Source organism: Dromiciops gliroides, chromosome 2 (assembly GCF_019393635.1).
Source record: "Dromiciops gliroides isolate mDroGli1 chromosome 2, mDroGli1.pri, whole genome shotgun sequence".
NCBI lineage: Eukaryota > Metazoa > Chordata > Mammalia > Microbiotheria > Microbiotheriidae > Dromiciops > Dromiciops gliroides.
Window position 1 is genome coordinate 678,523,097 of NC_057862.1, and position 27,186 is coordinate 678,550,282.

The 27,186-nt window shown below is 47.7% G+C and overlaps 1 protein-coding gene across 1 annotated transcript in view; it reads right to left on the minus strand.

Moving 5' to 3' along the window:
• The window catches only part of SFXN5 (sideroflexin 5), a 216,136-nt gene that overhangs the window by 88,231 nt on the left and 100,719 nt on the right, over positions 1–27,186 (minus strand). Inside the window, exons 8-10 of the mRNA XM_043981949.1 lie at positions 26,851–26,907; positions 25,709–25,774; positions 9,456–9,546 (exon numbers count right to left, since the gene is read on the minus strand). Coding sequence (XP_043837884.1) covers positions 9,456–9,546; positions 25,709–25,774; positions 26,851–26,907 — 214 coding nt within the window. The remainder of the gene's footprint in view (positions 1–9,455; positions 9,547–25,708; positions 25,775–26,850; positions 26,908–27,186) is intronic.

A 27,186-nucleotide genomic window follows, 5' to 3' on the forward strand; every position in this document is an offset into this window, starting at 1 on the left:
CTCTCTGCCTTACCTCTTTTTTTGCCTTCTCTCTCCTCTTCCTCCTCCCTTCTTCCATCCCCCTCTCATTCACACGAATGCACACAGAGTCTCTGGGAAGTCTGCTGCAAAAGTTGTAGGCTGAACCTGAGACCTGGGGCACCTTTGTTTACCTCTGGCTCCCCTAAACCTCCTCTTTGCTGACCCCACAGGATGTTTCCATTTCCCAGATGCCCCTTCCACTGTCCTGTCTTGGGGGAATCTCCTGGCACTCCTCCACCTATTGGGAGGCCAATGGAACAATCTGGAGGGCACCTGAGGAGGCGGGGGGGGGGTGGGGGGGGTTGGGGGGGGATGGTTGTTTCCTTCATCTATTTCTACCATGTGCTACATGGGAAGACCCTGACCTTCCATTAGCCTGTTTGCCCAGGTCCCCCAACCATTCATTCCACCTCTTCATCAACTATACACAATTAGCCATGACAGGCCACAAATAAGAAAGAACTGGAGAATTAATTAAGGCCTAAACAAATTAATTATGGGTCCCTAATCAGTTCTGTTGCCAGCGAGCTCTCTCTTTCCATCTCTCTCTCTCCCTCCCTCTCTCTTTCTCTCTCTCTCACATACACATACACCTCCTGTAAAAATAGAAACCTCCAATAACCGAGATTTTCCACTTGCATCAATACTCTACCAGGCTCAAAATACTGCTCAGAAGTTGGTTGTTATGGGATCTTGGGGGAGGGGGTGAGAGGGAAGGGCTAGAGGAATAGCAATAACAGCTGATACACAGAGATAGCACTTCAGGGTTGGAGAAGCACTTTTGAGATATTCTTTCCTTTGGTCTTCACAACAACCTGAGAGGGAGGTGCTGCAGATGAAGAAACTGAGGCAGACAGATTAAACCAACTGCCCAGGGTCACATAGCTAGTGTCTGAACTGATCTTCCTGACTCCAGGTCCAGTGCTCTGTATTTGAATCTAGCCTCTATACCACATAGCTGCCTATGGTATACTACTAAAGCCTCTCAAATATTTATTTTTTAAATGAATTCACTGAGAAACATGGGGTATTCCTCCCAGCTCCTGGGCTTTCTCTGTAAAACAGTGAGGGGTCTGCCCTCAGTTTTTATCAGATTTGGTATAAAATCCAGAGCTACAAAAAACTTGACAGTTTCAAATTCAGAACTGACACTACAGAGATGACATTTATTAGGTAGAAATGTAAAGTTCTGTATATAGGCTCAAAAAATCAATCACCCCAGGAAAGCTGACAGAAGGTATGTTTAGAAAGTAGATTAAGTGCAAAAGAACTCACGTTCTGCAGTGATGAAGCTCCCTGTGAGTCACCAGTGGTATGTAACAGCCAGAAAGCGAATTCCCATCATAGACTGAATTGACAGAAGTAACTGCTGAAAGCAGCTGATGGTCCTGATGTAGCTTGCTCTGACCAAACCCCATTTGGAATATTGTAGCTTCCCTCAAGTCTCAATTAAAATCCCACCATCTCCAGGAAGCCTTCGCAATCCCCCTAATTCCAGCACCTTCCCTTTACTGATTACTTCCAAGGGACCACATTCTGTCTTCCCTTTACTGACTACTTATATCTGAAGGTTGTCTTTCCTGTTTGACTGAGGGCTCCTCAAGAGCAGGGACTGTGTTTTGCCTTTCTTTGTATCCGCTGACCCTTAACACAGTGCCTGGTGCATAATAGGTGCTTAATTATATTGACTGACTGACTGGCTAAAGGACTGGAGTATTTAGTCTGGAGAAGTGAAGACTTGGGGGGCAAAGACTGAGAAAATCAGTGTGATAACAGTGGGGAAAGTACTTGATTTTGAGTTCCCAGAGCCAAGATTCATATTCTACCTCTGACCCTCAGTGGTTGTTTGATCAGAACCTCAGTTTCCTCATTTTAAAATAGGCGGCATCATCATTATCAATATTGGTCTCAGATTGTTGTCCTAAGGATCAAAAGATACATGGATTGCACGAAAGTGCTTCACAAACCTTGAAGGACGATACAAATAGCCTTAATTATTGTTATTAGAATATTTTCTTCTTGGCCCCAAGGATAGAGCTGGGACCAATGAGGTCTAGGCAGGAAGAGCAAGCAGGGGCAGATTTTCCACTAACATAAGAAAAACCTTTCCACCAGTAGAACTGACCCCAAATGGAATGAATTGGGGCCAGGTCACAAGGGGACTGGACAGCCGCTTAGTCGGGATGTTGCAGATGTGATGGGGGATTTGATTAGCTCTGCACTTATTAACCTTCCCCGATTTTAAGGTTCTTACAAAAGAGAATCCAGTATGGTGCACTAGAAAGGGGAATGGCCTCGGGTTCCAGCAGTCCTAGCTGTACCAATCAACTAACTTTGGGAAAATCTTTGGATCTCAGTTTTCATGTCTGAAGAATTGGGTATGATAACCCCTGTCCTTAGCTTAGCTCATGGGGATGACATATAACCTAATGAAATGTGAAGAATTAGCCTTCCTAACAAGGAGAAAAGCCTATGTATTTATTAAGAAATTGTTATAACATTTTCCAAAAGTGTGAATTGATATATAAATTCAAAGTGTTTTCTCCCAGTATGAGTATATTATTTGGAAGGTTGATCAGGAAACAGATGTGTCTTCCTTCTCTCAGTAGAGAGGGAGGGATTTCTGTGGAGAAAGAGTTTTGTGAGATGGTTTTTCTTGTTTTTGTTTCATTTTTCAGTCCTAGCTGATTCTTTGTGACCCCATTGGGGTTTTCTTGGCAAGAATATTGGAGTGGTTGCCATTTCCTTCTCCAGCTCATTTTATCTATAGGGAAACTAAGGCAAATAGAGTGAAATGACTTGCCCAGGGTCACACAAATAGTAGGTATCTGAGGCTGGATTTGAGCTCAGGTCCTCCTGACTCCAGGATCATTACTGTATCCACTAGACCACCTAGTTGGTTTTATTTACCTAGTCTTTAATTGGTATGGGTGAGGGGGTGGGGAAAGATGTGTGTATCAGAAAATAAGTGAAGAGTAAATTACAAGGGCATGAATAACACCTTTTGGGGGGGCGGGGCAAATGAGGATCAAGTGACTCGCCCAGAGTCACACAGCTAGGTAAGTGTCAAGTACCTGAGACCAGATTTGAAACTCAGGTCCTCCTGAATCCAGGGCTGGTGCTTGATCCACTGCAGTGCCACCTAGCTGTCCTATGAATAACACTTTAAAAAGATATTCATATCAAAGTGTTCCCAGACTCTCAGAGAGTTGACTTGATAGCATCATAAAGCATCAGAGACAGAAATGGTCTTGGAGATTGCCTAGCCTAATCCTCCCACTCCATAGAGCAGGAAATTAAGGCCCAGAAAGGTGTTCTCAGCCACAGCTGGAAACAGAACCTGACTTCTACCTACCTTCCCTTAGAAATGATATTTCCTATGTTTTATGTGATGGCACATATATAACCTATATTCAATTACTATTATACAGAAGGAGGAAGGAAGGAGAAAATTTAGAACTCAATTTTTCTTAAATGAATGTTAAAAATTGTCTTTACATGTAATTGGCAAAAACACTATTTATTTTTAAAGGCCACAAAAAAAGAAATGTCATTTCCTGATAGATTTCCCTCCCTTCCTCTCCCAGCAAATGAAGGACCACATTGGGTAGAGCAGGAAGGGGCTTATCCAGTCTAACACCTTTTTTTTAACACCTTCCTTTTACAGAGGACCAAAGAAGCTCAGGGAGGTAAGTGACTTGTACTTAGGAAGACCTGGAGTTCAAATCCTCCATCAGACACTTATTAACTGATTAAACCCTGGGCAAGGTACCTTAGTTTCCTTGTCTGTAAAAGTAGTAGGTTAGAATCGCTAAAGTATTTTCTTGATCTATATCTATGCCTGTGATTTACCCAGGGCCACAATAGCTGATAAGTAGCAGAGGAAGGGTTTGAACCTGGGCCTTCCTGGCTCCTAGACCCATATTTTATCAACCACATGTTCAATCTTTCTTGTGGGAGAGAAGGAAGAAGCAGCAGGCGAGTGTGAAATAAAAACAAACCCGCCACAGCTAGGGACCACATTGGGTATTTTTAATGAAACCCATTTCCCCTTTCCTTGAATTCTCTCTGCACATGTCCTGGTTCCCCAGCAGACTGAAGAAGGAGAAGAGGGAGGAGCTAAGCACCAACCAGTGAGCGGTTGTTAAATTTTCAGTCTAAGTATTCATTGCCTCGGAAATCAGCAAAGGTTATATACAAATCAAGACTTGAGCTATTATAATTGTGTAAACTTAAGAAAGTGAAGAGAAAATGTGGCTGATGCAATTTGAACTTCAAAATGTGTGGTGCATGCAGTTATTATTATTTTTTGGAGAGGCAGTTGCTAAACATTTACCAGCACACCCTGGAGGGAGTGTTTCCCAAGGTGAGGGTTGTGCTCTAGCATGCTTACACTCATGCGCTCGTGCACACACACACACACCCACACACGACACACACACCAGGCTGGAAGTTCCCTGGGAGAGTGACTGGTGTCTCATTGGATATTCCCTGAGACTGATAGTTATCTCCCCCACAAACTAGGGAGCTCCCCAGAGGAGATTCTCCCTAGTGGACAGATACTCTACAAAGTTCAGCAAAGAGAACATAGAAGAAATCTGGAGTCTGAGGACCATATTTCAGATTCAGGTGACCCTGGGTAGTTCATTTATGTTTTCTGGGCCTCCATTTCCCCCACTGCACAAGGAAGGGGTTGGACTTGGTGACCTCTATTGGATGCTATGGCCCCACCCTAGTAGGGCCTGAGGATTCCATGGTGTAGGACAGCCTGATTATCTAGGAGGCCAATGACACAGCCAATCTGCTGCTAGGCCCACTACTCTGAGTGGGCTGTGAGATGGCCTCCACACCATTAACTCCCCTAGGAGGGGCTGCCTGTTCTGAGATGAGACTCCTGGGGGTGGGAGGACACAGAGTGCTCTGAGCAAATGTTAGAGTCACAGCTCCGTTAGAGTTAGGGAGATCAGCTGGTCCGGCCCACTCACTCCGATTCACTGAATGACTGGGCAAGGGGAATAATGACAATCTGACACTGCGTATACCTGGGCTCCCCTATCACATAGGTGGGGGGGGTGGAGAGAGGGGGGGCTGTGCTCCAAGGATAGGGACCTGAGTCTCCCCATATTAACACCAGGGGCTCCCTCAGGGCAGTGCTTGTGTCTGGCCCAATTAAATCAGGGGTTGCTGTGTCACCCCACATCAGACCGAGAACCTCCCTGATTCAGGGCCTGCATCTCTTTCCCTCATACCAGGGCTCCCTGAGGAAGGGGCTGTGGTATCCCCCATCAATGGTAGAATTCTTCCGAGGGTAAAACTCTTGCATTTGTATATTTTCACAAAGTTCTATACCAGATCCTCACAAAAAACTCCCAGAAGGAGGCAGGGCAGGGCTGCTATCTGACAGGTGAAGAAACTGAGATCCAATGGCCTCTGAGGCCACTGCTCCTCCTCTCTGTCCTAACGAGGGCTAACCAATGACAGTCTGGGGATGGACCTAAATTTTCCATTAGAAACTAGAATAGGGCAACTAGGTGGCGCAGTGGATAGAGCACCTGGCCCTGGAGTCAGGAGTACTTGAGTTCAATCTCGGCCTCAGACACTTACACTTACTAGCTGTGTGACCCTGGGCAAGTCACTTACCCCAATTGCCTCACTTAAAAAACAAAAGAAACTAGAATAATATGGATGGCAGATACAAGTATTCTGAGTGAAGAGATTTAAGAACACAAGACAAGGCAGGATTCATCAAGGCAGAACCTGGGGGTTGAGGCCACCTAGAATCAAACTGGAAATGGAGAGGGGAAGTCGTTAGGGAGAATAATAAGGAGAAGAAGGAGTCATGTCAGGTTGTTGGGAGTGTGGGCCCTGGCGGGCCAGACCTAAGCATTGGCAGGGGAGGAACTATGTTCTTTCACGGTCTCTATGGGAGAATTCAGAACATGAAGAAGAATGAACAAAGACTCCATGATCAAGCCAGACTCAGAGACTAGGTTGCCTGTAGACTTTTGCTGAGATTGCCCAGAAGGTAATGCTTTCGGTTGGAGTTTGTTATGTGAGCTGATGCGAGGTCACCAAGGGAAAGAGGTCAAAGAAAAGGAGGCAAAGGGGCTTTGGTTCTAGGGCCATAACCCAAAGAGAATCCTTTCCTTCAAAGCTGGACTCAGCCACCTGCTACATGGGGGTCGTTCCCCTTTTCTCCCTCCCCCCATTCAGGGCTTCTTCTCCGAATTACCCTGTAACAACTTTTGTATTCACTGAACATCACAGTTTTAGAGGTCAGCTTGTCCAGCTCCCCTCATTTTGCATCCAACAGAACTGAGGTCAAGAAAGATTGAGCGCCTAGGCATCTATAGAGTTCTAGACCTGGAGTGAGAGTTGGAATTTTTCCTCAGATATTTACTACTTGTGTGACCTTAGGCAAGTCACTTCACCTCTGTCTGCCTCAGTTTCCTCATTTGTAAAACACGGAAAATAATAGCAGCTACCTCCCAGGGTTGTTGCGAGGATCAGTCAGCAAGCATTTGTTGCAAGGCACCGCACAAAAAGCCAAAGATACAAAGAAGGCAAAAACATGAGAGGAAACCACATGCAATTCACTGGGTCCATGTAACATATATATGGTTACAGTGCAACAGCTAGACAGTGACAGCGTAACCTCAGTTCTGCTGACTGAAAAATGAGGGGAGTTGGACTAGCTGACCTGTGATGTTCAGTAAATACAATATAATAAGTACATAGTTACAGGATAATATAATTACACTATAACATATACATCTGCTGTGTGCTACAAACAGTTACAAGGAATAGGTAGTTACAGTGTGACATATACATATATATATATATATATATATATATACATACACACACACATACACAGGTTGAGCCTGCATGTAGAGCCAGAGTCAATTTCTGGCTCATTGTCATGGCCACAGTCAGCCCAGGTCATCTCAGAGAAAATCACTAGCATCTGGGGAGATTGGGAAAGACTCTTACAGAAGGTGGGCTTTGCTCTGAAGGGGAAGTAAGAAGAAAGAACATTCTAGGCAGAGAAGATAAGGAAAAGGCATGGAGGCCGGAGATGGAGAATCATAGATGGAGTGTCAAGAAGGCCAGTGTCCGTGGGTCACAGAGTCTCTGTTGGGGAGTAAGGTCAGAAAACTAGAAAGCTGGAAAGGGACTGAATTTCCTATTTCACCCCAGAGGTAATAGGGAAACAGAGGAGTTTATTAAGGGGGAAGTGACTTGGCCAGACCTGCACTTTAGGAAGATTGCTTTGGCCACCAAGTGGAGGGTGGATTGGAGCCAAACAAGATAATATACCCAAAGTACTTTGCAAACTTTAATGGGATATATATATGAGTCCAACGTCACACAGGTAGCCAAGGGCAAAGCCAGGGATACGCATACAGGGGCTAGCCTTCTCATTCAATTGTGAACTCTTGGAGAATGAAGAACGTTTTTTGCCTTTCTTAGTATCCCCAGGACTTAGCAAGGCATGTGGTATATAGTAGGTGTTTAATAAATCCTTTTTGATTGAGAGAAAAATACTATCTCCTCCTTGGTACCTTGGGTGGTAACTACAAAAGTAGTCAGCACCAAAATCTAGAATTCTCTTAGTGCAGATCCACTGGCTAGCAGATAGAACAATGGTCCTGAAGGCAGGAAGACCTGAGTTCAAATTCAGCCACAGATACTTAGCTAGCAGTGTATAACTGGGCAAATCGCTTAACCTCTGTTTGCCTCAGATTCTTCAACTGTGAAATGAGGATACAAACAGCAGCTACTTTGAGGGACTGTTGTGAAGGTCAAATGGGATGATATTTGTAAAGTACTTGCATAGAGTAGGCACTACATAAATGCTTATTCTCTTCCCTTCTCCCTTTTGTGCCATTTCATGGGGGGAGCCCCAAGAATTTCTGGTTGACTGGCCATCTGGATGGCAGGGGCCCGGTTAACACACCCTACCTCTCCAAAGGTTAAGCCTGCTTCCAGAGTCAAGATTCAATCTTTGCCTCATTGTCACGGCCACAGCCAGCCCAGGGCAGTTGTGATCCGCCCCCTCTTTGTGCCCGATGTGGCCCATAAATCCAAATGACCGGGAAAGCACAGAGTTAACTCAATTAGGCCCCTTAACGAAGCCAGCCCTAAAGAGTAATGCCTTTAATGGCCCACTACCAAAATAGCTGGAGACTTCATTAAACGTGTGGCGTTGCCACAGCAATTATCTGGGTCATCTGAGGATCTGCCCTGGTGATTAGTCCTGGGAGTTCATTAGCCTATTGGCAAGTACAAGGGAACAAAGAGTGGGGCTGTGGAATAATAATAATCCTGGCAAACTCCCAGATTTGCCAGGGGCTGCCAACTTCTTTCAAAATACTTCCATGCCCTCTTCTTGCTCTTCACAATGCGCCTGAGTATGAGATCAAGGAGGGGACAGAAGGATGGGTCAGAAAGAATGTTGGATCAGAGACTTTGGGTTCAAATCCCAAATCTGCCACTCATCACCTGGGTGACTGTGGATAAGTCAATTAGGTCTTTGGACCTCCCATATAAAATGATTGGGGTGGAATCAGATGGTCTCCGACATCCTCTCCAGAACTAAATCATTTTTCCCATGTTCCAAATTTGATTGCTAACAAGAGGCCCAGGGGGCTAGGCGATCCAGAAATAGCACCCCAAATTTCCTGCTTCCTGGGTCTTTCCCCTGGACTGGACTACCGAGGATTGCTACAAAGAATCCAGGCCCCAGGCTGCAGGCCTGTGGAGAGGATTCATGGGTCTGAATTGTAGCCCTAGTCCTTGAATAAGTCATTTGTAGGCAGGGTGATATGATGGAATGCACCTAGGTCTTGGTTATTCTGCAGGGAAAGCTTGGGGTCAGGAACCAAATGGGCTTGAAACAGGGTTGGCAGAAGAGTAAAAAATGGCCTTGGGACAACCCTCTGCCCTTGACCCTCTGAAGAAGAGAAGAAAGGAAGCTGGGGGGCAGGCATGTAGTGGGAAAGAGTCAGGACTAAAGCATTTTTACAGATATTAACTCAATTGATAATGAGACAACAACTCTGGAAGGCAGGTGCTATTACACCATTTTACAGATAAGGAAACTGAGTCTCAGGGAGGTTCAGTGACCCAGGTCATACAGCTAGGAGTGCTGGAGCAGATTCAAACCCAGGCCTCCTTGACTCCAGTCCCATACTCTAGCCACGATGTCATGCAGTTTTTTTCTTGGGGATTGAGCCCAGATGTATTAAAGGGTGGGCTAGTTGGGGACCCTTTGGGGGTCTTTGGGACATTCTCATCACACCCTGTGCAGCTGCTTTCCTGCTGTTTCCAGATGTACTTGTCCCCTGACAAGGAGAGCCCCAGGTTGGATGTGATCACACACACATACACACACACAGAGGCTGGCACACACATGCCAAGCTCTCTCTTACCTACAGCCGGGAACGGCACGAACCTCTGGATGAGAAGGCGGGTGGCTGGGGTGAACTTGTTTGCTCTTTGAACCAGAGCATTAAGGCCCACCTTGGAAAGAGGAGAGAGCAGAAATCAGAGGACAGAGCCGCCCACAGCAGGACATTATGCACCCACTGAGCGCCAGAGGAGGTGAGAGGAAGGCCCTGGGCAAAGAACAGGACCTTATCTCCTGCCTGATCCCAAGCCCCCATCTGTGACTCAGGGCCCCTATTCCCAGGGTGACCCGATGGATGCCCTGTGCACCAGACCATTGGCTGCCACTGCACACCCACCGCTACCCCACTCCTGCTCCATGCTCCTCCACGGGAGAAGAATGTGCCCCCTGGGAGGAGGCTCAGGGAACCTGGGCATTTACCATAAAAGTTTTCTTTCTCCATTCCTTTGACGGCTATCTACTCAATCAATGAAGTTACAACCATGTTGCCCTCTCTGGGCCGGGCCTGGTGCCAGGGGGTGATTCGGGAAAGACACAGTACGGCTCTGCCTGGGACAAGTCACAGCTGGCCTGAGGGACAAGACACTCATAGAGCCACTAGCGGGGAAAGGAGATCAAATTGTTCAGCCCCACCCCACCCAGTTTTCATTTACTCTATTTCCCATGTGCATATTTGAAGGAAGGTAAAGGGAATGAACATTTATAAAATACCTACTGTGTTCCAGCACTGAGCTAGTAGTTTTTTTACAAATATGATCTCATTTATTATAAAATGTATAAATATTTTCTATTTGATCTATTTTCTATTGAACATAGTTTAACATAATCTAAATATTTCTATAAATCTCTATTCCCCCTGATCAAATGTAAACTCTTTGAGGCATGTCTGCCTGCTAGGCATGCTACTGCCTAGCATGGTACCTGGCATACACCAAGTACTCAATAAATGCTGATGGAATGAATGGCTGAGTATATAATACCGACGAAACAGGAAGTGGGAATTCAGAAGAGAGAGATGTTAGTGTCAGCTGAGGCAAACCAGGATGGCTCCATGGACAAGGTGGGCTAGAGTTAGGCCTTGAAAGATGGATGATGATAATAATAAGGAGCCCAATCTCCTTATTTTATAAATGAAGAAACTGAGGCCCTGAGAGTTGGAGTCATTTTAATTCAGTTCAATAAATATTTGTTAAGTGCCTACTATGTGCCAGACGCTCTGCTAAGCCCTTGGAATAAGTGGCAACTTATTCCAAAAAGTGGCAACAGGCTGTCCCTGCCCTCAAGGAGCAAACACTCTAATTGGGGAGACAAATAGATAGAAAGCAAGCTACGTACTGGAAATGCCCCACACTTTCTACTGCCCACATTTTTGAAGGCTTACAAGGTCCTTGATGTTTATTGACTCCTTTGAGTTTCCCAAGATCCTTGGCAAGAAAGTGCTATTATTATCCCCATTTTTGAGATGAGAGAGCTAAGGCTCAGAGGGGTTAAGCGATTTGCCCACGGTCACACAGTGATAGAAACAGGACCTGAACCCGGATCTCCCTGACTTCTGTCCACTATACCACAAAGTCTCATGATAGGCAAAGCATGAAGGGAGAACATTCCAGGCAGGGAGAATGCGATGGGCAAAGGTGTGGAGGTGAGAATGGATGGGGAGGTAGGCTGGGGAGCAGTGGTATTGATGACTGCTTTTCCTACTCAATCGGTCAATCAACAGACATTTATAAAGTGCCTACTATGTGCCAGGCACTGTATTAGGTGCTGTAGATACAAGGACAGAAGTGAAGAAGGGCCAGTCCAGGGATGCTCTTCCCCTGTCAAAAAATGTGGATGCAATTTGTCTTAGCTACTCGGGGCCCAAAGAGAGAAAATCATTGACCCCCATCAAAAGTTCTGGATTGGTTAAATCAGAGAGAGGCCTTGTGTTCTGATCCTTCTGGCCAATTACTAGATATCTGTGTGACCTTAGTAGAGTCATCTGACCTCTAGAGTCTTGTTTCTATAAAATGAAAGGGAGATCCTGAGGGCCCCTTTTAGTTATAAATAAGTGATCTTCCAAATGAACAGAACATGAGGTTGACAGTGCACAAGGGATATCTCTAATCTGAGTTCTCTGACCTTCCAGAAAGCTTTGACCAGTCCTGGCCAGCCCTCCTCCCTCTCCTAAGCTTCCCTCTTCTTCCCTAACTGCTGGCTTCCTTCAAGACCCAGCTCAAATCCCACCTTCTTCAAGTCTTTCCCCTTCCCCTCCTAAGCATTGCTGGTACCTTCCCTATGAGAATATGTGTGTATAAATACATGCATAAATATATAATCATACATACATACTAGGTACAGACAGGATATTTTTCTATAGATAGATGTCTTCTAAGTACCTAATTATTTACATTGATAGATGGATGGGTGGATGGAAGGAAGGAAGAAGGAAGGAAGGGTGGATGGGTGGAAGGAAGAAAGCAAGGAAGGAAGAAAGGCTGCAAAACGAGGGAGGAAGGAAGAATGACAGAGGGAGGGAGGGAGGAAGGATGGAAGAATGGGAGAAAGGAAGGAAAAGTGGATGGATGGACAGACAGACAAAAGGAAGGAAGGAAGGAAGGATGGAAGGGTGGATAAAAGGAAAGAAGGAAAAAGAAAGGATGGAAGGAAGAATGGAAGGAAGGAAGGAAAGGTGGATGGTGACGGATGGACAGACAGAAAAAAGGAAGGAAGGAAGGAAGGAAGGAAGGAAGGAAGGAAGGAAGGAAGGAAGGAAGGAAGGAAGGAAGGATGGGAGGATGGATGAATGGATGGATGGATGGATGTTGAATGTAGGAAGTGTCCTCCCCATTAGAATGTAAATTCTTTCAAAGCAGGAACCGGTTCGTTTTTTATTTTGTATACCCAGCACTTAGAATACAGTAAGCACTTAATAATTGCTTGCTGATTGATTGTTTCCGTAGCCAGCCTGATCCCCACCCCCACTTAAAGGAGAGGGCCCGCCATCGTCACAGTGCTGCCAGAGAAGCAGAAAGAAGAGGGGGCTCTTAAGACCACCGGGCACTAGGCGCGGTGCTTGCTGGGGGGTGGGAGGGGGAATGAGATCCCCGAACCCTGCCCCGTCCCCGTCTCCGCGTCCCCCAGCAGATGCCAGGGCAGCTTGCATGCCCCGGCCTCCCCGCAGTGGGGGAAAGGCAGCGCGCTCTGCCATACCCACCCTGCAGATCGTGGAGATATATATATGTATGTATATGTATGTGTGTGTGCGTGTGCGTGTGTCTATATTTTTACTCTTTATTTTAAGCCCCGCGCGATGCACAGATCGCAATCCCCCCCTTCCTCACACGCTGCGGGCCAGAGTTGGAAGGCAGAGCGAAGGAGGAGCATCCCTATTAAATTGAAAAGGTTAAGCGGCTCCATCCCGGCTGTTGCTGGGAACCCGCCCGCCATCCTCCCCGCCGCTGCCGCCGCCGCCGCCCCGGCCGCCACAGCCGCACCAGCCGCCGCCGCCTCCTTCTCCCAGCTCCTCCATCCAGGCCCGCTCCCTGCTGTGCAGATGAAATTCACTGTTGGGGTGGATTTCAATCCAATCTCCTCCATTTCCAAGTCCCAGGATCAATCAGCTGGTGACTTCCCGTATCATCTACTCAGAAACTGCCCCCCCCCCCAGCTGAACTGGGCTTTGGGGCTCAGAGTGGGGCAGCCCAGACCGCGGCGGGGGCAGGCCGGAGGTTCCGGGATTTGCTGCCCAGCGATCTTCCATTTTAGCGAGTGGAAGATTAGACTGAGGTGCTCTGATGACTTAGGGATGGAGGAAACTGGGCCTCGTCTGCAGCAATCTCTCCTGTGGACGGATTAAGTAGGGCCGGGCCCTGTCTGCCAGCTTCCCTCCTGTCCTGCCTTCACTGAGGATTGAGTGGTCTTGGGTTCCAATCCTCCCCGTCACTAATTACTGTGTGACCTTCAGCAGACCATTTCCTGTCTGGGGTGCCATTTCCTTATCTGTAAAACGTAGATTGGACCCAATGGGGCTCCAAATCGAGGCTCTTCTGAAGGCTGCTGGGTCTGAGGAGAGGCCGCGCTGCCCCCTCGCACCCACCGAGACTCGTCCCAGCGGGGAGGCAGGAGGCCGGGCTTCTCTTCCTGTCCTCAACTCATGTGGCAAAGTGCTGACAAATGCTGAAAAGGGAGCGGAGGGAGGCTAGGGTAGAAGCCTTTCCTGAGCCCATGCAACTGGATGCCAGGCCGGCTGGTGAAGCCTGAGCTGTCAAGGGCGACCTAGAACCACAGCCCAGGAAACGGGGCCCGGGGTGGGGGGTGGGGCAGGGGGAAGCAGCAGCCTGGGGGAGGACCCGCTCCGACACCCAAGCCTTCCTCCGGTCATCCTCACCCCAGTCAGTCATTTCTGCTCCTAACACTTATACCGAGCTACATGAAGGGAGGGAGAGGGGAGAGGAAGGGAGGGGGAGGGGAGGAGAGGGGGAGGAGAAGGAGGAGGAGGAGGAAAGAGATTACCATCCTCCTCCTGGGGTGATAAAGGCCATAGATATGGGGGTACAGAGGCAAGGACAGGAGGAGGAAAAATCCGCAAGACTTGGTGACTGACTAGTGCTGGGTGTGGAGGGGCAGGAGAAAGGAGAGGGGAGGAGGAGGGAGAGAGAGAGGGAAGGGGAGAGAGAGAAAGAGGAGAAAGAGAGAGAAGAAAGGAGGGAGAGAGGGAGAAAGGAAATAGAGAGAAGCAGAGAGACAGAGACAGAGGGGGGTGAGAGAGAGGAGAAAAGGAGAAAGGATATATAGAGAGAGAGACAGACAGAGAGAAAGAGAGACAGAGACAGAGACAGAGAGAGGCAGGCAGAGAGAGAGACAGACAGAGGGGCAAAGAGAGAGGAAGAGTGCAAGAAGAAAGGGGAAAGAGGAGACAGGGAAGGAGAGAGTGAAAGAGGACACAGAATAAGAGAATGGAAGCTGAGGAGGAGAATCAGAGACGGGGAGTGGGAAGGCTGGGGCAGAGAACATGTGACTTCCTGTGGAATCCTCTGCTCCATTTTCTGCCCAGTTCCTCGTCCTCGGTGCCATCTCCCAGGTCAGTCATTCTAGAAAATCCTCCCCCCAGACCCTAAGACCTGGGCTCAGCCATTGGGCAGAAGCTGCCCCACCCCTGCCTCTGTCTCCCAGCTCAGACTCTGCCTTTCCTATCCCCACCTGCCCCTCCCAGGGCCTTCCCTCTGAGACTCCCATCTGTCCATCTCCGGGCTCTACCTTATTACTCACATGCTGTGTCCCCCATAAGAATGTGAGCTCCTTGAAAGCAGGGACTGCTCTCTGTATCCTCACCAGTGCTCAGCACACTTCCTGGCACACAGTAAGCACTCAGTAAAGGATTGTTGACTGACTGACTGACTGACTGGCTGGCTGGCTGGCTTAATAAATGGGATGAGTTCAGCCCCTGGGCCCCAGCGACCCAGTCTGCACACTGAAGGGGTTGAATGAGTTGGCCTTCAAGGTTCTCCCCAGCTGCAGTTTGTTGTCTGACAACCAACAGATCCCTTCTAGCTCTAAATGGATGGGATCCCATCCCCTCTGCCTGATCTAGTGGGACCACCAATCATGGGGAGAGGGGGCAAGGAATGGGAACAAAGGTGGCTGGGAACCTGGCAAGTCTGGGAGAGAATCTGCTACCAGGAGGGAGCACAGATGTGAACAGACTTTGCAAGAATCTGCAGCACCAGGGGAAGATAGGGGTGGCCTGCATGAAACCCAAGGACCATGGCGAAGGGGAGCTTGGGCTCCCCCTACTGGCTCCTGGAGAGTAAGGGAAGCCCTGGGAGTGAGCTGTATGTGTAGGTCAGAGGAACAATCCCTCCCAATTTACAGGGTCGTGTTTTTACTGCTGGAAGGAAGCCTATCTGGTCCAAACCCTTCATTGTGCAAACGAGGAAAGTGAGGCCCCGGGACTTGCCCAAGGTCATTAAATAGCAGGTGAAGATTTGAACCCAGGGTTCTGACCCCCTTAGTCCCCATTACTCACCCCCTCTGTCTCTGACTGTCCCAAGGATCCAGGTGAGTGTGCCCAGTGTCTTTTCTAGGGTCCCTGGTTAATAGACAAATCGGATTCATGGAGCACTGCAAAGCAGAATTTACAAAGCACTTCCCTCACAATGACCGGACGAGGTGGGTGGAGTCAGTATAATCCCCATTTTAGAGATGAAGAAACTAACACTCGGAAAGATTAGGTATCTGCCCTAAATCACTTAGAGCTAGGACGGGAATCCAGGTCTCACGCTGCCCCTGGTCCCGTGGGAGAAAAGAGTGAGGTGGAAGAGCAGATCCCCATGGAGTATCTCTGGACCTCAGTTTCCTTATTTTTAAAAGGGGGGGGGTAGGGCAGCTAGGTGGTGCAGTGGATAGAACACCAGCCCTGGAGTCAGGAGGACCTGAGTTCAAATCTGGTCTCAGACACAACACTTACTAGCTGTGTGACCCTGGGCAAGTCACTTAGCCCCAGTTGCCTCACCAAAAGCAAAAAGGGGGGGGGGTGATCTATAAGGTCACTTCCAGCTCTAGCCCTCAGAATTAAGGTCACCTACCCCTGTCCACAAGCTGTACTGACCACTGAGCTTCCGTAGCCCAGAACAGCCCCCCTTCTTTCCCACTTAGTTCACCCTGGCCACAGGTTGCAGTATGGGACAGATGGAGAGATGGCCAAGGAACATGGACCTGTAACTGGGAGGGACTTTAAGGTCATCTGGTCTAATGTCTTCATGTTCCAGATTAGGATAATTCAACCCAAGCAGGTTAAGTGACTTGGCCCAGTTCACACAAGCAGCAAGAGGCAGAAACTGCCTTTGAGCCCAGGCTAACTCCAGAGAAAAGCAAGGTTTCCATTGAAGCACCCTGATTCCTCTTCCTCACTTGTTAGGCCCTCTCCCCCAAGTCGTGGCTCACTTCAAACACAGGAGACCAGCCATGGTTAAGGAAGGAGTGCCTGGGCAGACAGGATGAGAGGAGACACCACTTGGGGATATCTCCAGCCACCCCCAAATGGACCATTCAACAAGGGCCTGCTCTCAGCCTCCCTGGAAATTCTTCCCCCAGGTCTCTCTCACCCTGAATCCCAGCATCCCATCACATGCCCTCCTGAGTGACCTTGGACAAGTCCCTTAACTTTTGAGCCCTATTTTCCTCATCTGTAAAAGGAAGGTATGGGACAAAAGGTCTCTTCTAGCTTTAGACCTCAACAAAACCTCTCCTTCTTTAGGTCCTGGCTCAGAGTTTGGGGATGGGACTTTGGGGATAACACTGGCCTTCTGGGTCAGCAGAACAAGCAATTGCCCTGGCTGCTGCCTTCCAGACACACACAGATGCAGTACTGTCCCTTCTGACTGAGTGTGGCCATGGGCGGCCCCCACTCCATCTCACACCCCGATGATGGGTTCTCACACCACATTCACAGGCTGTCAGCAAAGAGGCTCTGCACCGATCACAGACAATTATCAGGGCCAGGGAGCTGGGATTAGAAAAATCCACAGGGCACCTTCACCTAGGCAGCCAAGGAGGGGGGGGGGGGGGAGAAAGAGAAAGGCAAAGCAGAAAGGGCTGGGAGGGAAGGGAGAGGCCAGGCCTTGTGATCACTTCTATTAGGGGGGAGGGGGGATTTTCATAATAAAGTGGGCTCCTGATCCCTCTCCTTCTCGTTCTGAGGGACTGGGGGTGGGGGAGGACAACGGTGACTTCTGTCCCAACAGAATCTTCAGAGATTTGGAGCCTGAAGGAATGGCCTTGGGGGTCACTTATTCCAACTGCTTAGGTCTGTTTTTACCAATGAGGAAAACTGAGGCCCAGATATTGAGTTAACTTGCCTGAAATCACACTGGTGACCATCCACATTAAGTGGAAGAGGTGGTATTTGAATGTGAGTCACAAGACTCTAGAAATGAAGATTGGGGGTGTCGGGGTAGTGGGCTCGCTGCTTGTCGTACGACTACGAGGATAAGGCTAAGGGATGCGCAGAATGTCAGCAGAGGCTTGGCAGGATTTCTGTCCAAAGTCAATTAGCCCATCAGTACTGATAATAGCATCAATAATATTCCCCTTCCTATAGGGAGACAGGGCAGATACCACTAGAAAGAGGCAGGCTGGTGGCACAGAGAACATACTGAAGAAGCCAGAGGCAAGAGAACCTCATATCTGGGTTCAAATCTAGCTTCTGATACTTCCCTGCTGTGTTACTTTGGGTAAGTCACCTGCCAGCTCTGAGCCTCAGATTCATTTGTAAAATGAGGAGCACAGTACCTGCCCCCATAGAGCTGTTGTGAGGATCCGATGGGCTCCTGTACGTAAAGCCCTTTCTAAACTTGAAGGAAAATATTGAGAGACCTATACTGAGCTACACCATGCCATGGCTTCCATGAAGAACCAATGGAGAGGCCCTGGGGTGGGTAGGGAGGAATAAGAAGAAAAAGCCTTTCTTTTGGCAGGAGACCTGGATTCCACTTTTGGCTCAGTTACTAACTAGCAGGGTGGGCACGAACACTCTGTCTCTCTGTTTCCTTCCTAGTAAAATAGTGTCTCTCAAGGAGTCAACTACCCTGGTTCAGGACCTCACCAAGACCATGGTGACAGCCTTCTGACTGGTCTCCCCACTTTCAGTCCCTCCACCTCTTAAATCCACCCTCCACAGAGCAAATCAATTAATATTTCTAAAACACAGATCAGACCACTCCACTACTCCCTATTGCCTCTAGGATAAAACATAAACCTGTATGCTAAGCATTTAAAGGACTCGGAATCAGCAGGAAGACCTGAGTTTGAATCCTGCCTCAGTCACTTACTAGCTGTGTGACCCTGGGCAAGTCACTTCACCTTTATCTGCCTGGGGACAATAATAGTACCTACTAGTTCCCCAGAGCAGTTGGGGGAATCAAATGAGATATTTGTAAGGCACTTGGTAAACCTTAAAGCACAATGGAAATGCTAGTTGTTATTGTTGTTGTTAGTGGAGGTGAAGGAGACAGGGCCACTCATCTGTCCCACCCCTCCCTCACTGGGGCAAGTTCTGCCTCTTCTGAAGGCTAGGTCCCCAGACGAAGAGGCTGGAGTAGGGCTGAGGCCCGGGATTTCCTGGGCCAGGGACTTCCCAGCATGTTCCGGTATACACGGGCCAGGAGGCAGCCCCCCACCGCTGGGGCTGGTTGGGGCCCTCAGGGCTATAGCATTTGTGGAGCCATTAAAATGAAAAAGCACTAACCGGCTGGTTCCTCTCCTTGCCAGCTCAGCGAGCCTTGTTTAAGGGAAACCAGCTGGCAGAAATGGCGACCCGACCCATCATGAACAGAGCTAGCGATCAGAAAATCAGCCCTAATAATTGGATTCTGGAGGATTCTGAGAAAAGAGAAAACAATTATGGCTGCAGGGCTGCCTCAGTGGGGCGCTTTCACAACCCGCCCAAATAGACCACAAAATCAAAGTGAACTAAACATGGGCTCCGGCCGCTTTGGCAAGGCCTCGCCATGGAGGAGAGGAAGGAGGGCTGCTGAGCACTGCCCAAGATGCCCGGCCTCAGAACCACCTCCCCCAGCTCACAGGCTGGCCCCACAGAGGACAAGAGTCCAGGTCAGTGCCAGCCCAGGCCTGGAGGAGATCAAGGCATCGGGGTGAGGGGCTGAAAGAGAGGCCAGCTTTGGCCTCCTGTTCCCTCCTCCAGGAGGGGTCTCCATGGGGACTTGGGGTGTGCCTGCTGTGAGAGACAGGCAGGAGCTGGGGGGCCCAGGAGGAGGGGGCTGGGGATGACACAGAGAGAAAGAGAGAGATGGAGGGACAGGGGCAGAGAAAGACACAGAGAGACAGAGAGTGAAAAACAGAGACAGAAAAAGAGATAGAGATAGACACAGAGAGAAACAAAGAGACAGAGAGACAGAGACAGAAAAGGAGATGGAGATAGAGAGACACAGAAAGAGAAACAAAGAGACAGAGACAGAGAGTGAAAGACAGGGGCAGCTAGATGGCACAGTGGATAAAGCACCAGCCCTGGATTCAGGACCTGAGTTCAAATCTGGCCTCAGACACTTGACAATTACTAGCTGTGTGATCCTGGACAAGTCACTTAACCCTCATTACTCTACCAAAAAAAGAGAGAGACAGAGAAAGAAAAAGAGGTGGAGACAGAGAGACAGAGACAGAAAAAGAGATGGAGATACAGAGGCAGAGAGAGAAACATGGAGACAGTGAAGACAGAGATAGGAAAAAAGAAGAAAAGAAAGAGACAGAGAGAAAAAGAGGTGGAGACAGAGACACAGAGGCAGAGAGACACAGAGGTGGGGGAGGGGAGAGAAGGGGAAGAGGGAAACAGATAGACAAATATCATAGCGGTGGGCAGATGGGCCATGCTCAGGAAAAGGATTCTGGGGGGAGGGGAGTGGACAGAAGGCTGTGGATTTCTCAGGAAGGACCTGTCTGTATTAAAATATTTTCAAGCCAGTACGGAGACTTAGCATGTGCCTATAAGAGTTACACATGCATAATAACCTAAGCTGGATGACTATCAAGAGGTAGCCTGGGCCAGATATGTGCTTAAGCACCAAGTTTGGTTGGTACTTAATTGGTGTTTAATTGGTACCTGGGTGGTTGATCTACCATCCATGCCCTCTCTCTTCCAAGGTGGGAATGGATAGGGACTGGAGCAGGGCATGCCCTGTAGGGCCAACCTGTGGCAAAATTGAGAAGTCGGCACCCCCTATTCTCCAGTCTCAGCTGACTTCCCTTAACAAGTATGAAAACCCTGCTGTACGGTACTGGGTAAGTCACCTACCCCCCCCACCCCTCCCCTGAGACTCATGTGTGTAAAATGAAAAGGGAGAACTTTGAAATACTTATGATCTCAGATCAGTGCAAGATTCCAGAGGACCATAGTAGTGGCCTGGTGTTTTTTTTGGCAAATTCTGGAGTAGTTTGGCCATTTCCTTCTCCAGCTCATTTTACAGATTGAAGAAACTGAGGCAAACAGGGTGAAGTGACTTGACTCAGGGTCACACAGCTAGTAAGTGTCTGAGATTGGATTTGAACTCATGAAGAGGAGTCTTCCTGATTCCAAGCCCAAGCCTCTATCCACTGGACCACCTAGATGCCCCAATCATGAAAATGGGGGTGTCTGATGAAACTCTCGCTCCCCCTGGTACAGGGAGTGGAAGCTTATTGGATTGATCCCACTGTCCCTCCCCACATGACTCAGGGGAATAAACCAAGGAATCCCTCCTCTCCCCCACCCCTTCCTGGTCTCTCTCTGCTCCCCTTCTCCCCTCATCTTATCTCCACAGGCTATTTAGTAGGCATGGCCTAAGTCAAAGGCCTCAGCCCCTGGTAGAAGAAGCCATCCTCTCCTGATTCGGACAGAACCACACTAGAGCAAGGAGGACCAAATACCATAGAATAAATGGGGGGCAGCAAAGAAGGACAACCCCCCCCCAAATGATCATCAAGGGGGATGGATAGCAGTTCAAGAGATGCAGGGAGAAAGGCAGCAGAATATACCCAATGAAACACAGGGCTTTGTCACTCACTCCAGGAAGTCTCCTGTGCCAAGGGTTTGAGCCACAAACACCCTCTTCCCTTCTCTAGGCTTTGCTACAGTTATTGACCATACTGCTCAGTGAACTGACAGTTTTGGGCCGTTTTGGAGGACCACAGGCTGTGGTCTTACACTGTTACTGAATTTTCAGGCATCTACAGTTTGTCTCTCCAACGTCAAACAACAGAGTATCTATTAAACACCACCATGTGCTAGCCATTGTGTTCTATGCTGGGGATAAAAAAAAAGCAGAAAAAAGTATATAGTTCCAGCCCTCAGAGAGCTTACATTCTAATGGGGGGGGGGGGGGAACGGGGGGGATAACATAAGCCTAAGTAGTAGAACAGAATAACACAGCCATCTGTGGGTACCCTAAGGTAGGAACCCACATCCTTCGGAGGGTATGTACCTCTGGTATATAATAGGCACTTAATAACCATTGATTATTGTCATATAAGATGTATAACTTATACGTTTTTCTCTTGCCTCCTACTAGAATGTAAACTCCTAGAAGGTAGGGATTGCCTTGTTTATTTATATTAGTGTTCCCAGCACTTAACACAGAGCTTAGCAAGAATAAGGGCGTAATAAAATGTTATCTTCTAATAAATGCTTTATTTAATCAATGTTCCATCTATCTAGACCTGATATTGCCTCAGAGCAGGCTGGGCCTCTCCTTGTTTCTCCTACAACAGCCCCAAGCAAAAGGGTGGGTATACAGTAGGTATCCAAAGTGTACCTGTTGCATTAAACGGTGAAGTTAGGTCAAGTGAGAAGAGTTTCCTCTCTTAAAATATAGCAAGATGTGGGATTTAGGAAAATAATTCAATGGAATCTCTTTCCTTTTTCCTCTCTCTTTCCACCCATCCACCCATCCTTCCTTCCTTCCCTCCCTCCTTCCATCCTTCCTTCCTTCCTTCCCTCCCTCCTTCCATCCTTCCTTCCTTCCTTTCCTCCTTCCGTCCTTCTCAATAGTTTATTCTTGGTAAATGCTGTTGACCGGGATCTGTAAAGCAGGCTTAAAGCCTGGTTATCTGGCCTATAACTCCATGTAGGAAACATGCATAGTGGAGGATGCAGATTCCCGGGGCAGTGGGGGGTGATGGGAAGAGACACAGAAGCCAGAAGATTGTCACTGGGAGTAGGGGAAAGGCCTGGGTGCTTCCCCCTCTCCTCTGCCTTGCTAGATCTCTCCATCCCAGGCTGCCTGTTGGGGAGGGGCTCCTTTTAATTAATACCAGAACTAGGCCAACCACTGGGGCCAGTGACACTTGTTTTCAGGTCATCTCCTCCTAATAGGCTCACCCTGGGAGGGGATTTACAGCTAATTGACAGCAGAGATCAGTTAATGAGGCCGACAGGCCTGGGGTGCCAGGGAACAAGGAAAACTAAACTAAAATAAAACTCCTTTATCCAGCGGTTTTGTGATTTACACAAAAAGAGAAAAGCCAGCCCGAGATAATCCGTGTCAGAAACTCTGCTCCCATCTGTCAAGGCCGGACCCTCGCCGTGAGCAGGAGGAGGCAGCCAGGAAGGGTTACTCTTATCAAACAGAGATCAGAGAATCGAGAAGCAAGGGGCCAGCAAACAAGGAGGGCCCACTGAGTGCTCCCCATCACATTTAGCCTTGGGCCCCAGAGGAAGAGGAGGAGGAGGAGAAAAAAGAGGAAAACAAAGGGGGAAGAGAAGGAAGAAGAGAAAATGGAAGAATGGGAAGAGATAGAGGAAGGGGGGAGGAGGAGGAGGAGGAGAAAGTGGAGGTGGGAAGGAAGAGAAGGAAGAAGTGGAGTGGAAAGGTACGAAAAAGGGGGCAGAGATAGAAGAAGGGGAAAGAGGAGGGGGAAAATCAGGGGGGAGATAGAAGAGGAGATAGAGAAACCAAAGGAAGGAGGGAAGAAATGAGGAGCTAGAGATAGAAGAGAAAATGTAGAAGGAAAGGAAGAAAGGGAAGAGAAGTAAATGTGGGAGTACAAGGCACTCTCAAGGAGATTATTACAGTGTTATTTGGGACTGGAAAAGAAATTTCCAAAACAGGAAAGGATCAGTGATAGTTTATCTTCAGGAGCCTGAGTGCCTGGCTTGGTGTGACTTACTGGCTCCTTCCAGGATTACAAGTTAGGGAAAATCACCATTCCTAGGGTCTTGGCACATTCTGTCGTCATAAGGTATCCTGGACCCCCTTGTGGACAGACCCTTTCCCCTCTGAATTAGGCTGGGACAGGGTTGAGGAAAAAGATCCCAGAACAAATATTTGTAAAGTGGATTGGCTGGAGCAGGGACTGGTGTCCTTGGTTCTCCCTGGGTGCTTTTTGTAGCATCATAGACTGAATTAGAGCTGGAAGGGAATTCAGAGCCCACCTAGTGCAATTCTTCATCTTACAGATGAGGTAACTCAATCAAAGGGGAAAGAATCAGAAGGTGAGCAAAAGGAAATAAAGTATAAGGGAAATGGCATTACCAAAGATATCAGGAGGAAGAAAACTCAGGATAAAATCATTAAGCATAAATAGATACACGAACAGGGAAAAAAGACATTAATAACAGAAAGTAATATGGCTTCCAGACCAGCTAAATGAGTCCAGGCATCTATGAATAAAGGCCAAAGGAAAATGAATCAACACCTGATGAGGCAGCTAGCTAGGTGGTGCAATGTTGCACAGAGCTCCAGATCTGAAATCAGGAAGACCTGGGATCAAATCCAGAGAAGTTGTGTGTCACTTAAGCTGTTTGCTTCAGTTCCCTCATCTGTAAAATCAGAATAACAATAGCACCTACATCCCAGAATTTTGGGAAGATCAAATGATTTGATCATTGTAAAGTGCTTAGTATAGTGTGATGTGAGCTATTATGATGATGATGATGATGGGGCAAAGGATGGGAGTGCACGTGCAAGTGTGTGTGTGTGTGTGTGTGTGTGTGTGTGTATGTGTGTGTGTGTGTGTGTGTTCACAGAACCCCGGCAGGATGTTCCAAATGATTCAAAGAAGAAATAAGAATTGTGAAAGTAGAATTTAAGGCCTGCAGATATGATTGGCAGAATAGAAAAATTTTAATCCATCATGGCAAGAATCACCAGAGAAACAAAAGAGTGGACAACTAACTGGGAATGCAGATATACAGAAGTGAAGGCTAATCTAGGAGAGAAGCAAAAAGCAATAATGTTCAAAGAAAACATGATCTCCAGACAAGAAGAACATTTTGATCTTGTAAACAGGATGCAGAGAGCCAATTTAAGCATCACAGGTCTCTCAGAAGAACACAAACTCTTTGAGAAAAAATCTGATAATAATAACTGATCAGCAGAATGCAAGAAATGATATAACTGTCTAGAGCTTTGGAGGTGTGACCGGAGTAAGTCAGTTAAGCTCTATGCCTCAGTGTTCTGGGAAGAAACTGGGAAGAAAGTACCATAAGATGTTTTTGGATGTGGCCAATATGGGAATTTGCTTGACTCTGCATACTGTTACAAGGATTTTGTTTTTGTTGTTATTTTTGTTTGGGGGAGAAGGGAAAAATACCTGATAATTTTTTCTAAAAGAACATACTGTAAGTATTCCCAAAGGACCAGATAAATATGAGTTGCTTGCTGCTGCTGTTATTAATATCTCATTTTTATCCTTTTTGATGGTGTTCAGATAGAAATGGTCCTGAGACAAGTTGCTATCCTGCTAATATTTTCTAATTAATTTAGTATTATTTACATTGAATAACAATTATTGGTGTTATTCATAATATAAATAATATGCAGTGGTCGTCATCACTGTTGCATACAGTATGGAATATCCTGACAGAAGCAGACATAGCCCTTTGTTCAGTTGAACAGAGGATGGGAACAATGTGGTCTGGAAGGCAGGACACCTGAGCTCGTCTCCTGACTTTGCCACCCACTCACCTGGCCAAGGACCTAAACCACCATAGGCCTCAGTTATCTCACCTCAGAAACAGAGCTAATCCTTTCCACCCCTCCAGGTGATGCCATCATCTTCTCTCCCAGCTCCACACTGACTCTTACGGAAGGAAACAGCCAGGAGAGCTTTTTTGTATGTTAACCATTTTAGGCTGGCTCCCTCTTTGCCCTGGTGAGGCTGGGTCACCCTTGAACTTTGTCCCACAGCCCAGAGACAGATCTCATTCCCCCTCAATTTCTAGCAGTCACTGCTGCCTTATTCACTAAGCTTCGTCTAGGGCTTTTCAGTCAATAGTTAAGAAACACCTATTGTGTGCTAGGCAATAGGAATGCAAATGCCTTCATGTGAAGGTGCCCTCCCTTCATCTTGGATGCCAACATTCTCCATGAGGAATGTGGTATGATCTCCCACTTGCTTTTTGGGGTCACCCTGGGGTGCCCTCCTCCCTCAGGAGCTCGTGTCAAAGTAGGAAAACCTCTCTAAAAAGCAGATGAAAGGGGCGGCTAGGTGGCGCAGTGGAAAAAGCACCAGCCCTGGAGTCAGGAGTACCTGAGTTCAAATCCGGCCTCAGACACTTAACACTTACTAGCTGTGTGACCCTGGGCAAGTCACTTAACCCCAATTGCCTCACAAAAAAAAAAAAAAAAAGAAAAAGAAAAAGCAGATGAAAGCCCTTCTCCTCCCCAGTGTCTCTTTAGAAATGAGTCTCATGGCACCTCTGCAGCCTGAAGGGTGGGAAGCACCTGTGTTCAAGGAGATCAAGGTTAGGGAGGCAGAGAAAGGGATTTCAATACAACAAATAAATGGTAAACAAGTGTTACCCACTGCAATTGAGACAGCACTTATGACTGCTCCCAGGTAGCCCTGGATGAACTTGGATGCAGGCAAAGGCTGAAAAAGAGAGAAAGAGAGAGAGAGTTTTCAGCTTGGCACCTGAAACCAGGAGAGCAGGTATCACATCGTCATTAAAACAATCCCGATTTTAGATTTGCAAAGCATTTGTCACGCATGACCTCATCGGGGTTGGACAATGGCACCACAGAGGGGCTGCTCAGATGAGAAGATGGAGGCTTGGAGAGGGGGACTTGCCCTGGGTTACTGGGCTTGCAAGTCTCAGGGATGCCATGGGAACCCAAGTCTCTCTTGCCTCCAAGTCAAGACACAAAGTATATCTTAGGAGAATGGAAAAAGCTAGCAGAAATCAGGATCTGTGTTCAGGCCACTCTTGTCTATGTGACTGTGGGGGGTATGGAGATGTACAGTAGAAAGAGTCCAGGGTCCTGGATTCAAATCTGGCTTCTGTCCTTCAGTGGTGTTCTATCCGCTAGGCTCTCCTTTCTCTTGTCAGTGTGAGAGGTAACCTTAGCTGTTAACATTAATCATAATAACTGCCACTGATCACAGTGTTATAGATTCAGAGCTAGAGAGAAGCTCAAAGATCAGCTAGTTCAATCCCTTCCATTTACAGAAAAGGAAACTGAGGCCCAGAGATGTGACTTACTCAAGGTCACACAACTAATAAGTGGAAGGGCCAGGTTCAAATCCACTTGCACTGAGTTCCAATCCTACTACTTTTCAAGTAGTAGGTAGCAAAGACTAGATAGGAACTCTGATTCTCTGACCCCAAATCTAGTGTTCCCCACAAGTAGCATTGTACCTCCATAGGCTCTTGGAGTCTTAGACTGTCACACATCTTTCAATGAGGAAAATATCGGACAAATTTAAAGGCTTAGGGACTTAATGTGTTCCCCCTCCCAGGAAGAAATGAGCAAAGCTCAATCCAAAGGAATCAATCACTAATGATGGAATCTCAGGCATCAATCTGTCTAGAAAGAGAGCACAGGAAGAAAGAAACAAGTATTCCTCAGCCTTCCCACAAGGCTGGTCCTGCCCAGGAGCCACAGTTGACCTGGCTCCAGTCCCTGCTGTGACCACAGTCGCATGGGAGTAGGGCTGATCGAGCTCACCTTGGTCGCATTGCGGTTTGCATAGTTGACGCAGGCATTGTGACTCTGGTTCAGCCACTGCAAAGAGATGAGAGTCATCAGGGAGCATCCCTGTGAATCACCCCTCCCCCCATGGCCATCAGTGATGAGAAGAAACCCCACATAGGCTGACCAAGGAGCACTTTTTGTGGAAATTATACAACTGGGGGTAAAAAGTGGAGACCATCCCTTACATGTGTAATAGAATCTTGTTGCACAGAAAGAAACAACCGATACAAGGAATTTTTTTAAAAAGTGGGAAAACCTGTAGGAACTAAATAAATACAGGGGAAGGAAGGAAGGAAAGAGGGAGGGAGG